The sequence below is a fragment of the Syngnathus floridae genome, chromosome 9 (genome assembly GCF_059516105.1).
Source record: "Syngnathus floridae isolate MCC-2025c chromosome 9, RoL_Sflo_1.0, whole genome shotgun sequence".
In the NCBI taxonomy this organism is placed as follows: domain Eukaryota; kingdom Metazoa; phylum Chordata; class Actinopteri; order Syngnathiformes; family Syngnathidae; genus Syngnathus; species Syngnathus floridae.
The window spans coordinates 2,901,950-2,916,057 of NC_142421.1; the positions used below are offsets into that span (position 1 = coordinate 2,901,950).

General features: G+C 47.6%; 1 protein-coding gene across 4 annotated transcripts in view; it reads left to right on the plus strand.

Annotated features, from left to right (window-relative positions):
• The window catches only part of ehbp1 (EH domain binding protein 1), a 61,381-nt gene that overhangs the window by 24,918 nt on the left and 22,355 nt on the right, over positions 1–14,108 (plus strand). For all 4 annotated transcript variants that reach the window (XM_088384852.1, XM_088384854.1, XM_088384853.1 and 1 more), the window contains 5 exons: positions 2,300–2,478; positions 2,679–2,727; positions 5,890–6,588; positions 7,310–7,351; positions 7,538–7,687. In XM_088384852.1, coding sequence (XP_088240978.1) covers positions 2,300–2,478; positions 2,679–2,727; positions 5,890–6,588; positions 7,310–7,351; positions 7,538–7,687 — 1,119 coding nt within the window. The remainder of the gene's footprint in view (positions 1–2,299; positions 2,479–2,678; positions 2,728–5,889; positions 6,589–7,309; positions 7,352–7,537; positions 7,688–14,108) is intronic.

Here is a 14,108-nt window from a genome sequence, read left to right on the forward strand (position 1 = left end):
GCCTTTTCCTCTCCTCCTCACTGCCATCGTATCGGCGTTCGGGTGGAGGCCGGTTAAGTTTACGTTCCCCAGGTAAAGTCAAGTGCCCAAATACGACCTGATATTTTTTGGACGCAAAAACTCAAACCTTTCCTTGGGTTCTGGCTAAAGTCTTTGCAAAAATTGCGATAATCTTCCCCAACAGGAAACCGCATTCCCAGGTTTCCTCCTATCTTGCGGTTCAGGTATTGTTGGGAGCTTAACCCACCCCCCTACCCCCCCATGGTCGCTCTCTGCCTCCATTTACTTCTCTCTTTGCCCCGTTTGGTGTATGTTGTTGACACTGCGGCGCGGGGGGAATAATGGATTCTCTTGTCGGCCCTCCTTGTATTTTCCCGCCCAGCCTGTTAGGCTGCCGTTTAATAGCGGCAGAGGGGAGGTTATGTGCTGCTGATAGTAATGAAGCTTTTTCTTCCTTTTTTAATGCGGAATGTTCGCCGGCCGAGGCAATCCTCGCCGCTAATCCTACCCTGCAGCCTAGCTAGCTACATGTTTGTGTATGTGTGTGTGGAAGACACACATGCACGCCTTCCTTCAGGCTAACTGTAAGCATTTTGACTCCACGCGCACTCGGAATGAAATGCGGCCTGTTCCTGTCCGAGCCGATACGCTTTTTTCCTTCCAACCTTTGATGCATTTGTAAACACTTTATCAGGGCCCGATGTCATGGAACCATCCGGGATTCCCATTTGAGAGAATCACATCGGCGTCACCAGGGCTTTTATGCCGACATCCGGTCTCACGGTCATACGGCAAGTGCAAACGACTCAAAAATCGAAATCGACTCGATAATCATTTTAGACACATTGCTTTTGATATTTATGTTAATTTGATGAATCCTGTTGTTTTTTTTCCCTCCCCAACTGGTGTGTGTGTGTGTGTGTGTTTAAGTGCGAGTGTGTAATGTTTTCTGCCGGGGGGGGGGTTCGCCTGTGCGTCTAATTGCTTTAATAGCACCTGGTGTATAATCCCAGGTAATTAGAGTGCTCCAATTAGACGGCTACTTTTTCACCGTCACTTGAAAGAGCGGGACGGGGAAAGGCCTGGAGGAACACCACTACACACACAGACACACACATACCTGCCTATCCACCTAATGACACACAATATTCTATTCTTCGGTGACGTATTTTCTGTAACTACATCCCTCTTACTTCTTCTGGACTTGACATCCGTGTTATTATCTGCTTGTTGTTTTTTTATGATTCTTATTTATTTAGGCTGACCTTGTGTGGAAGGTCCCAGGGGATAAAGGTTAAGGCCCTCTTTTAAAGATGAGCAGGAAATGTCAAGTGTCTCCCCTTCGGGCGAGCGCCACTGTCTCCCTGCACTGAGATGCCTAAAGGGGTTTTTACTACTCACACTCAGATAGCCACACACACAAAAAAAAGGGTACAAAAGTCAGGAATTGCTCGCAGTGACTGCATTCAGTCTTTCATCTTGCAGTGTTTAAATTTTCAACTCTGAAATGGAGGAATTCCATTCAAGCTGCCATGTGAGTGTGCAAAGAGAATTTGTAAATAATATACAATAAGCACTTGAAGTTGTCACTAGCATATTTTTAATTTCTGGTAAGTTAATATTGTCAAGTCCAATAGGCATAAACTAGCTTTTTTTTGTAAGTTGATATCTAATCAGCTTTAAGAAGACACTGCACTTGCAGTTGCAAGCAGCGGCCAACAGAGGGAGTCGGGTTGCCACCGCTGGTCTTTTTTCCTCTGTGTCAATCTCCAATTGCATTATGGCATGTATAGTTCACATCACATTTGTCTAATCAATGTCATTTTTTACAATTTATAACACAAAAACTCTGAAATAATCCAATGAAGTTGTTCTAATTTCATAGCAATTAAAAATCACCAAATTGTTGACATTGTAAAACTCCTATTTACTGTACGAGGTGTTTTAAGTAACATTTTAGCAATCCTAACAGCCCGACAAGTGTAAAATTCCCCGCTGTCTAAGAAAACCAGTTTTTGCGGAGAAGTCACGGCGCGACGAAAAGCTTTTGCGCCTCGATAAGACTTCAGAGGAGGATCTAATTAATAAGATGTTTACATTATCCACGCTTGCACGCCTCTCTGTGAACAAACGTCCATGACGCCTCGCTCATAGCAACTAATTGACGGGGAGGCGCTGCAGAGTCAAATCTTCAGCTGTGTCTTTCAAGAATTACTCAACCGCAGATGGTGACAGGCCCGTGATTGGGCCCGTAGATGGATACAAGTAAAATAAAGTTTTTTTTTTTTTTTTCTTTCAGCCTAGCCCGATCCCAAGCCCAATCCTGGGTGGGAAGCCCAACGCCAGCCAGTCGTTGCTGGCTTGGTGCCGCGAGGTGACACGCAACTACCGTGGCGTGAAGATCACCAATTTCACCACGTCCTGGAGGAACGGCCTGGCCTTCTGCGCACTGCTGCATCACTTTAGGCCCGACGCCATGTAAGGAGATGTTTTGAAGTTTTCGTGTTTTGAAAGCAAATTGGCAACCAGCCAGTGAAGGCTTTGCGCAAGTACCATTCATTTGTAGTCTGGACGTGAATCTCCCACTCGGGAGGGAGTCTCCATTAATATAATATAATATTATATCATATATATATACACACACACACTTAAACACTCTCTCTCTGCTGTTTTTCCAGAGACTACAAGTCGCTCAATCCTCAGGATATTAAAGAAAACAACAAAAAGGTAAGAGGCGACCACCCACCGCCACTCGGGGGCCCTTCACGTCGCTTAGCTCCCTCACCACCGCATCCCCCGATTGGCCTTATTTCCGCATCAGCCATTAATCCCTCAATACAATGCGTGTGTGTTATGGTCGTTTTCATTAGAGCCGGCAACCCCCCCCCCCCGGTCGAGTAAATGGATGTGAAAACACAGTCGTCTGATGCAGGCTTCTATCAGCTTGTCAGCAAACGTGTTTGATGTTCAGATTCCGCCGTAGCGTTTTCCTCCTCGCCGTATCTCCACCTTCATATTACGAGTTGCAGACTCACTGGCATCACCGCGTTCCCCTTGGCTCTTTTGCCGCGTACCTTCACCTTCATTTTCCATGCACACAAATGCGCACTTGCCCCGCGCCGCTCCATCCACACACACACACACACAAGCCGTCCCCTCTCCGGCCCCGAGGGCTACAGCGAGCGATACGCGTTGGCTTCCCGCAGCTTGATTTCCTTCTCCTCATACACACTCTGGCTGGGCGATAACCTCTGGTGGCCCTGTTAGGCATGAATGCTAGCCTGTTGACAATAACCACAGCCAGAGAGCCAATCCCATATCTACACGCCCCCTCCCCGCTGCAGGTGCCTCCTCGAGTAGCCTCCAAGAAAATTGGCTAGATATAAGTAATGTGGGAATATGCCGTGGAAGGCGATAGGCGAAGAATAGCCGCAGCGGTGTCGCTGCTGCGGCGGCGCTGTGTCCGAGCGTTTTGATGTCGCCCGAGTGACCATCCTACGCTGGCCGCCATCGCCTGCTAACTTCTTGACTTCCATCTGATTGTCAAGTATCTCTTTCCTCACTTCCATTCTGCATCCATTTTGCCACCATGGTTCAGCGTCCTCCAGGATGAAAGAGAACGTAATGAAATGTTTTCGGAGTTGCCCAACGAGTTGTTGTTATTATTGGGGAGGTATTGAATGCAAGTGCACCTATCTGCTCCTTTTCACAGCCCGTTGATAGACGTGCCCCCCCCCACCCTCACCCCTCCCACCCACCTCCTTTCAGCATCCATCTGTGTGCAGTGATTGCAATGAGCTCAGACTGTGCTGAATTATGACAGATAAGGACAATCAATATCAGGGGCTGCTTAGTCGGCGGGAGGGGAAAACAGAAGTAAATATTTAAGAAGAAAAGATGCGTTATCTGTGCATATGCCTGGGTGATTGTCATGTATGTTTTTTTTTTTTTTTCTTCTATGTATTGGATCTTTTTGAGTGCATGGAGAAAAGGCGACCGGGCCAAGGAGAAGTCATTTGGCGCGCCATCTGATAGTACCAAAGCGTCGTGAGCGGGAGAGGAGGAGGAGGAAGGAAGGGGGTGTTGATGATTGACAGCGATAGATAGCTGTCAGTCACCGAAGGGGGAGGGTGCAGGCTACAGCGGCCCGGGGCAGGCGACGCTGACATTTACTCCCAAAGCATTGTCGGCGGGTTAATGGAAAGTGAGCAAGTGGAGATAGTTGTCCTTTTTCCGCCCTCATTGTCATATGGAAAAAGCTTCATATCAGTACGGAGGAGGAGCGTCGGCCAAACGGATGCCCTGATTTTGTGTACATTTTGGAAAGTTGATGCAGCTCGCCTCGTTAAGATAATGCAGCGAGCCCGCAAAAAAAAAAAAAAAAAAAGGCTTAACATGGTGTAAGAAGCTACGGAGTGAAAATGAAGTCTTTTTTTTTTTTTTTTCTTCACAAATGGTCCTTAGTGGCTGATAGGAGAGAAGTTCTGCAAAGAATAAAGCGTGACACAGAGGTCAAAAAGAGCGCGGTGCGTGTCAAAGGCTGAAACAAAACTCCCTTGGTCTTCGCACACCTCTCCCATTCTCGCTTTCCCCCTCGCTTGCCGTCGCTCCTCCATTCTTTTTTCAAACTTGTCGCTCCTTTTCAATGCCCATGGGAACAATGGCAGCACGCTTTGCTGCCTTCAATGCGCGTTAGAAACCCAATCAGGGTCACTGCTTCGCCATATTCATTTTCTTTCTTTCCACCCTCTCCTCTCCTTTCACACCTTCCACACTCACACAAACTGCTCTCTCTGTTCTCCCGTCGCACACTTTTGAGTTTAGATGTTCGCCGGCCATTGTTCGCCTCAGCATCGGCGATGATGCAATAGGACGGGGGGGGGAAGAAAGACGGCCGACAAAAAGATGTTATAATTGCTCGTAAATGGAGGAAAGTCTGTGTTAAATAAACCCCGAGGCTCATTTATGACCTATTAACATGCAGGCAAATTGATCAAAAGTTGGTACGCGTCCAAAAAAGCAAAACCAACAACTGACTTGATCTTCAGGCTTCGCATTTAAATCGATTTAAATCGGTTTCACTTTCTTTCTGTGCGGCTGCAGAGATGGAGGAAGGGACGAAATCAAAGTATATTTTCAGTGAGATGTGAAGACACCATAAAAAAAAAAAGCTTTGATAGGTTCGGCAGCGAGACAAAGGAGGCCTGCAACAGGTTGGAATGAGATCAACACTATCCAGCGGGCGAGATACAAGCTGCGATACGTGTGCGGCCGTGTTGGAATGGAGATGGTGTGTGTGCATGTGTGTGTGTGTGCCGCTAATCTATTTATTTACCTGTCATTGGCTGCGATAATGGTTTTCATCCTGTCTCTCCTTGTCTCTGTCTATCTGCTAATGTGAGGGCGTGTGATTGGCTCCCGTGTGTGTGTGTGCGTGCATGCGTGTGTGTGTTGTGCTTGATAATCAAACCTGTATTTTCTCATCACACTCTAATCAGACCAATTACACGCGTGACGGAGAGCGTGGGCAGGCTGATGTGGTGGAGTGATACACACACACACACACACACACACACAGAGTGGGATTAAGCGCTCTGTCTCCGGGTATCTCGGTCTCTTATCTGGGACAACCATCCCTGATGTGACCTGTCAGCAGTCCTGCGAAAAGGTGCCTCTCTTGCACAACCCCGGCGTGGGAATCAAATACGTCGTTGAACCCCCATTTTGGCTTTCTCAGTTCGGTTTTCGAATAACTCCTGTGGAAACGGTTGCTAACAATCCCGGTGTCCTGAAACTGGTTCTGGAAAATGAGAGGACTGAAAATGGTAGCGGTTTTATCGTGACCGTTTGTTCACTCTGCTGTTTTTTTTTTTTTTTTTTGCTCACCAGGCGTACGACGTGTTTGCCAGCCTGGGCATCTCCCGCCTTCTGGAGCCGTCGGACATGGTGCTGCTGGCCATCCCGGACAAGCTGACGGTGATGACCTACCTCTACCAAATCCGGGCGCACTTCTCGGGCGAGGAACTCAACGTGGTTCAGATCGAGGCCAACAGCAGTCGCAGCACCTACAAGGTGGGAGACTTTGAGACCGACACCAACGCCTCCATCGGCCAGGACAAGTTCTACGCCGAGCTCAACGATGTGCAGCCGCAGCCCGTCCACGACGGCAAGTCTGAAGTTTCCAAAACCGCAGAAGTCCCGCCGGCGAAGGTTGAAATCGCAGCGCCGTCGGCCACCTCGCAAACAGCGGCGCCCCAGCCGTCCTCGCCGCCTTTCCCGGCAGCCGTGACATCATCGGGGTCCAACCTCCTGAAAGCGAAAACTCTGGACCTTTCCGACCTACCGCAGAAGTCGGATGCCGAAAGGCCGCAGCAAAGGAGCCAGGCCGCGGGAGAACAGAGCTCCTCCGTCACCCCTACGGGGGATCATCCCTCCTCTCTCTCGCCCACTCATCAGAAACTCGGCTTCTCCTACAACAGGGACGCCGACCTCATCAAAAAGAAAAGGGCCAGCCTGCGGCACTCCGAATCGGAGCCCGTGTCCGACACCGGCGCGGCCGTCAATCATACGGAGGCGCTAACCAAACCGGTAAACACAGTTGCTGATGCACTTTTGCGCATTTTGTAAGCAAGACAATCAAGCACACACTTATTTAACCGCTCCAAACTTTGCACATCCACACGTTGTCATTTTATCCCCACGCCCTCGATTGAAACTCCGGTCGTCTCGTCTTGTCACGAGACATCGCGAGGACGCCAACATTCATTTCCCCCGCTCACTAAGCTTCTCGTCGACGCCATTCTCCGAGATGACCCCCGTACGGAAATTGTCCCGCTCGGCATTAGTCGTTGCCTGTCTTTTCCGAGACGCCGCGGGGCCGGCCCGAATGACCCCCCCCCCCTCCCCTTTCTTTGACATGTAATCATATTTTTCATTACATTTCTCATCCCCTGGCTTGATGGCAGTCGGTCCTGTGACCAGTCAGGCGTGGTGATGCTGTGCTTTTTTTTTTTTTTTTTTTTGCTGCGAGCACACGTCTCGTTCCTCGCACAGGAACGCGTTAAATGCTTTGCTATCGTCCCCTCCCCTCATGCTTCCTGTTTACAAGTGGAAAGGTCACAGGACAGGCGGGGGTGAAGCCCACATTGACAGCTCTGACACCCCCATTTTATATCCGCATTTAAACGCCTCATGAGAGGGACACAGCCCGGCCCACGTTTGACACACAGTTACGCAATGCCAATAATATACAATCAATTAAATATGGTCCCAATCCATTTAGCTTCCACATTTGTTTTCTCTTTTATAGGAACCGGCACCTGCCCCTGTTTCCAGTCCTCCTAGTGAGAAGGTAACCAGGCTACAACATACCACGAGTTGGATCAATCAAGCTATTGATTACTCATTTGAATAATGGACTGATTCAATCATCCATACCGTTGTGACACATTTATTTGAACAGTGCCTTATCTAAATCTTTTGTTTTCAGTTTAGCAAATTTGTGTCATGTCATCTCGGGTCTTGCTCCTTCCCGCAGAAAACCTTATCCCGCCAGGAGGAGCTGAAAGAGCGAGCCCGGCTGCTCCTGGAGCAGGCCCGCCGCGACGCCGCCATGAAGGCCGGCAACAAGAGCGTCCCCAACGTGGGCGTCGCCGCCACAACGGGCAGAGGCACCAATGTCTGTGATGTGAGTTTGGATTTTTTTTTTTTTGGGGTATGATATCAACCATCTCACATGAAGTCTGTTAGTGAAACTGATGTCAAGAGTTATTTCCAGAGTGAGTTGAATTAAAATGTGTCTCGCTTTCATCTCCTAAGCCTGCAAAAAAAAAAAAGAGGGTCTACTGTAGTGTCGTGTAGACCCAAAGTACTCTCTTCACTGCACCCTCTTGTCCAAAAATGTCCTCTTGAGCCAAGAGAGAGACCTCCTGCTCATTAACTTGTGCTCACACTCTCTTGACCGTGTCAAAAGCTGTCATGTCAACTTTCCCCCCCCTTAAACAGTCCTCTCGCTCTTTGGTCATCCCCTACCCGCGGAATCATCGTGACACGCCATCCAAACGTGCGTCCACTTTTTTCCCACAGCAACAACACCTGTCAGGGGGGGTTACATTTGAGGGCCAAATTGCCATCACGCTCCACTGAACCTAATACACTCGAGGAGGAGTTAGCATAAGGAAGAAGTCACATATGTGCAACTTTCTGCTTTCAGCAAAAAAAGTTGCCAATGCCAAGTCGAGTCGGACAGAAACAAAGTCAAGTCTTTCGTAAGATTTAGCCGAGCAAGTCCTGAAATTGCTAACCTCAAAGTCTTAACCTGGCAAAAGCACAGTGGTCAAACTCTGAAGGGAGAGAACAATAATGACATTTCTATAAACGCCGCCTTTGGTAATGAAATATCTGAAAGGCGGCAGCTGCGAGCGCGCAAAGAGAAACGCGTGCCCTTGAATTTCCTCCACCGGAGCCATGCAAATACATGCACGTAATCCAGAGGAAACAAACAAGCGGCCTTTTTCCAAGGACCTTCCAAGGTCCACAACGGAAGGAAAGCTAATTAATTCAAAGCCGCTTGTGCCGCACATCTTTGAGGAAGAAGAAGGTGCGGCGGCGGCGGCGGCGGCGGCCCGCCTCGTCTTTCGAGATGGCCGACCAGCTGTCTGACTTTGCAAGGGCAGCCACTCTGCTCTAACCCCCCCTCCTCCTCGAGCCCCCCCACCACCCATGCGCCTATTGAATTGTTTACACTTTTTTTAATAGAAAGCATTGATCAAAGGAAGGCGACGGGCCCCCGAGGCCAACGTGCTGATAATTGCCAGTGATTCAGATTAGATTACTCGATGTCTTCTTTTGATTAGCGTGAGTGTGCGTATGTGCACGTGTGTGTGTGTGTGTGTGTTATCAACCCGATTCACCATCTTCCTTCTAAGTAGCCGCCGTGCTACTTAGCATGCATAAGGTAAGACTTAATTCAATTAAACCGGCCCGGGAAGTGGCTAAGACGAAAAAAAGGGGGGGGGGGGTGTCGTCTTGCGTGGGTTGCTGATGTACGGTTCAATCTGCGCTTTTTAAATTGTTTACACGCATTTGTCGATATTAGTTGATAATTGGACAAATAAATGCGTCTGCAATGCTCGCCAAACCTTTAAAAAAAAATTATAGCTCATTTTCATATTATTATTGTTGTTATAAATTATTATCTTATTTCAAAATATTTAATAAAAGCAAAGGTAAAAAAAAAAAAAAAGAATCTCCCTAAAAGCGTTCAGCTCTAATCTGGTTTAAAAGTAAACAAAAAAAAAAAAGTGCACAGTTGACTGCTAACATTAGTCGAACGTCTGTTATGTTTTCGGAAACTTTTCGGACGGTGTCGGTCCTTTTAAGGTGGTTTAAATCGGCTGCATGAGTCGAGGAGGAGCTGAAAGGTGAACATAAAACATTTGACGTTTTCCCTCTTGAAGTGCTGCAAGCGATTGTGTCAAACATGAACACGAGGCATGCGAGTGCGTGTGTGCGACCGCTTTCTTCTCGGCTTGCTCGGGCTCTTGTGATGCAACGGGCCTGCATTACTCTTGCTCATTAACACACACACAGGCACACACACACACACACTTGCGTCTTTGATCTCTCCTTCGCCCGATTCGGCCACGACACATCTCCCCGCACACTCCAACACACACGGTGCAAAGGAACTCCCAGGCCAACTATTTAGTTTCATTAGGGGCAGATGCTTCAAAAAGAGGAGGGGGAAGGATGGGGGGGGGGGGAGAAAGGGGGCACTTGCAGAAGAAAGGGAGAACAGAGTTAAGGAGTGCAGGCCATGTTTTACACAAATGCCAAGCGTTCCCATTTTTTCGGGTTTCGTCACAGACGTACGTTTGGCTTGAATTTATTGGACGATATGGTTGCACTTTGAGCCGACGGAAAAGTCATCACAACTCCTCAGCAGTCATATTAGTCATTCGTCGCAGAGGATAAAGAAAATCCGTCACTTTAACGATTTAGAACAACACAGCGCTCGAGAGCCGGTCGAGGGAAAATATGAAGGGAGCGATTTCGGAAGGCAGGATGGAAGGTTCTTGTTTTGGCCACAAAAGGAATGACGGGAAAAGCAGCAGAGTCGGGTTCAGAGTGCAAGCGATGGCGGGGGAGCCGCCGGCCGGGGTCAGCGCAGCGGAGACCCTGGCGTCCCCTCCGCGGCGGAGGCGTGTCGGCGAGGTGGGGGTCTCACGTCGGCAAAAATCAAACGGGACCCAATTATAGGAATCTCAACGAGTCAGTGAGCAGGGAAGTCTCGTACCTGGAAAACACGGAGGAATGTGTGTGTGTGTCTCGCGCACACACACACACACACACATCCAGCGAACAGGTACACACTTACACGGTCGTCATCACAGTGACAATTAACATGACTATGCTGCTGTGAAATTACTCCTCTCGTCTGCTAATGAACAAGACGAGCTCAAGCGAGACAAGACGCCGCGGACAAAAAGTAACTGGACATGACGCAATTAGCATAACATGACTTCTCAAACGGTGGAACGGCACCAAAAAAAAAAATCTAAATTAATATGAGTTTAACACTTTTTTGGGGGGGGAATGGCACTCGATGAATTAAAAGTACAGTGTTGCCTTGCGATACAAGCTGAGTTCATCCGGCAATCACGCTTGTAACTCAAATCATGAATTTCGACTCCTCTGCTGTCACTCGCCTGTTCCGATGTTTTTTTTTTTTTAGGTCAGCGTAGACAAAGGGTGGAAATGGAGGTTGCAAGAAAGAAAGTGGTTTTTTTTGGGTGAGCGCAGGGGAAGCAAAGCGAGAGGAGTGGACCCGTGTGACCTTACATGAAAGCAACAGTCACTGTGGGCTACAATTAAGGACTGCGGGAGGGGAGAGGAGAGCATAGGTCAGCAGAACAAGCACACACATCAGCAGGCAGGCGCACATTTTCTTTTTGGAATGACAGCTACTGTATGTTTCAACACAAGTGGTGTTACCGATGCGTTTTTACACACAATGAGCCGGAATGCGATACAGTAAAAATGCTCCGATACTACTACGCTGATATTTGTTAGCTTGACAAGCTAATCAGTGTAGTTGTTGGTCAAGTTTTTTTAAATTCTAGTCTTATGAATTATAATCAAAGGTCAATATTTGCGAGCCACAAAGTTCAACCGATGTTTTCTTGCGTTTATTTACCCCCCCCCTGCTCCACGACAATTGTCCCTTGGGTTTAAAGGGCAAACCTTTCCCATATTACTCGCCTGGCTGATGTGTTTAAGTGCGTATCCTGTTCTACCTGTCCATCAGCGCAAATGTTCTTTGTTCGGCACTGACACACAAGACCATAGTTCCACACTTTGGCTGTTTACAAAGCTAAATTGTCTCGTGAATACGGTTTTTACTTTTGGACGGTGTCCATTTCTCTTTACAGCCTGTAACAAACTTTCTCAGACGAAGTGGCGATGACGCGGCTAAGCTAGCTCAGCGATGACAACTTTTATACGGATTCATATATACAGTACGTAACGTTTACAAAAATGTTCCGAGATTTTCTTTTTCCGATTTCGCCAAAGGGGGTGAGAAAAAGAGCGGGTGAGGAGGGGACAGAAAAGGCGGGGGGGTGGGGGGGGGCTTATCGTCTGCCTCCAGACAGAGTGCGCGGATCAATGGGCGTGTGAGGCGGAGCCCACGGCGATCAATGCATTTGATAAAGAATTAAAGAAGAGCCACCGTACCGTGTTGCTACAGACAACACGCCTTCATTAAGAGAAAAGCGGATCCGTACATTTAATAAGACGGGAATTACATCATGAAAACAAACGTGTCATTTAACTTTGCCCGGAAAAAAAAGTCAAGAAAATGCTGGCAGTGGAAAAAATGAATCGTCTCGTGATTTGTTCATCATTAAGTTGTTGTAAACGGTGTGTTTGCAGTGCGTGTGGCCGGGCGAGATAGAGACCTAAAGCACCTCTCGACCGTGAATTAGCCTGTCATGACAAATGTCTGGACCTGCATGACTGGCTGCCAGACTGGCTGGCTATCTGGGAGGTTGGCAAGCCCCCTTTTTTTTTTTTTTTTTTTCCCTGATAGCGATTGTGTGTGGGTGTGTGGCATCGCCGCGTGCCCACGCCAGCTCTCTGTACGCGGCCAGCGGTGCATGCTCTCCTCCGCACACAGGAAAAGAGCAAGCAAGGCGACAAACCTTAAAAAAAATGAGCCAGAGAAAGAACCTCCAGAGCAGAGAGGGGCCCTCGTCCAGACGCCAAGCCCACCGAGGAGCCCTCTGTGTCAGTCTCGCACTCAAGCGTTTCGCCCGTCTTCCCCCATGGAGGTGCCCAGCGGTCGACGACAGACGTGATTGTTCTCGCTCTTTACAAAAAGGCTCTTTCTCCCCGTGTTTCCTTTTCTTACAGTTACGCTTCCCACCGACCACCGGGTTTACTCATCCTTTTTTTTTTTCTGTATCAGTCGGAGGCTGCTTTGTGCATGAGGTCATTTATAGTGGCTATTGTATCAAATGCTGGGAAACCATCAAAAGTTGTTCTTTTGGTTTATAATACTGATTTCGTTCCATGGAAAATTCCATCCCATCATGAGATCCATGGGATTGCACTCCTACCTTTCGATACACGTTTGTATGACAATCACGCGTTCAAAGCAACATTGTCTTCATTGAATCGGTGTTTTCCGGGGACGTCTTATCCGAGATAGCACGTTGTCCTTTGCAATATATTGTGCTGATACGTGTTCTCTTATTTTGCAATCAGTGTCTTTATAGCTGACTGAGCTCGGCTGGTGCCGGTCACATGCATTTTTCCATAGCGTTAATCCTTGCCCCTGGACAGACGCAGTCAATTTCCCCATCTTGTGTCCCCCGGAATTGCTCGCCAAAAAAATTGAACGTGGTGTTTTTTTTTTTCCCCACATCGTGTTTGGGCCGCATGAGCTATATATTGCTACACTCCAACCTGCTGGTTGTGTTCGTATCTGCAATCAGTCCATTGCCAGGAGGCCCGCTGCCGCCTTCCTGCGACATTGCCCTTTATCATATTACACTCATAAAAGCCGCATGGAAAACATAGTCAAATGCAAGATAATTACAACAAGCCAAAGAGGCAAAGTCATTTTTGCAAGGCAATGCAAAAATGGGAAATAGAAAGACGAGTCATGTTTATTCATGAACTGGTCGTACCGCTCTTGCTCGGCTTTTGTCTCTGCTTAGGGAGCCTTTTTTGCATACTAACAAAAAGTTCAGTCTACTTTCTTTTCAATGGAAGTAACAAAACGGGCAGTCATGTGACACAGGTAACGGTCGAAATGCGTAGAAATAAAAGCTTGCTCATAAAAAAATAGGTGACCTAACATGGAGCCTTGTGGAATGCCATAGAGCTGTTTTTGTATGTCACTGTAGAAACGTTTTCACTTTATTACTTAATACTTTACAGGAATTTTAAATTGATTGTCTTAATTTATTTTGCATTTATTTATTTCACGTCATTTTATTTTTGCGGCAGCCTCCTTCTTCCACACTGTCAACTTTTTTTTTTGACAATAGTGATTATCTTCTCTCACTTTTAATTGTTTGCGCCCACCCCCCACCCCATTTCCCTAATGTGTGTGTGTATCATTATCTCTTTAAAGGTCTGTTCCCATCTCCCTTTGGGCATCCCCTTGGGCACACACACGCATACACCCTCTCCGAGAGTGCATTAAAGTTGCCTGCCTTGACAATACCGCCCCATTGTCCCCGGCACCGACAATGGCTACAAACAAACAATTGACATGGAAATGGAGAGATGTAGCTCATTAGCGGGGCGCTGCTTGTTTTGTTAATGGATAAATAGGAGTCCCGCTTGAATAAGCGGGCACCTTAAAAAATGAGGAGGAAAAAAAACCTGCTTCAATATGGAGAAGCCTGATTAAGAGGAAACCACAGGGAGGGAGAAGTTACGAAGGGAGTAACTAACTTCTGGAGGTTGCGGTACTTACACAACATTTGTGAAATGTATTGTGGTTTTTTTTTTTTTTTTTTTTGCCTTTGCATCACATTACCGCCATTTACAAACAGATGAAGTGAGCACTGATGTGTGTTTGTCAGGATGGTCAT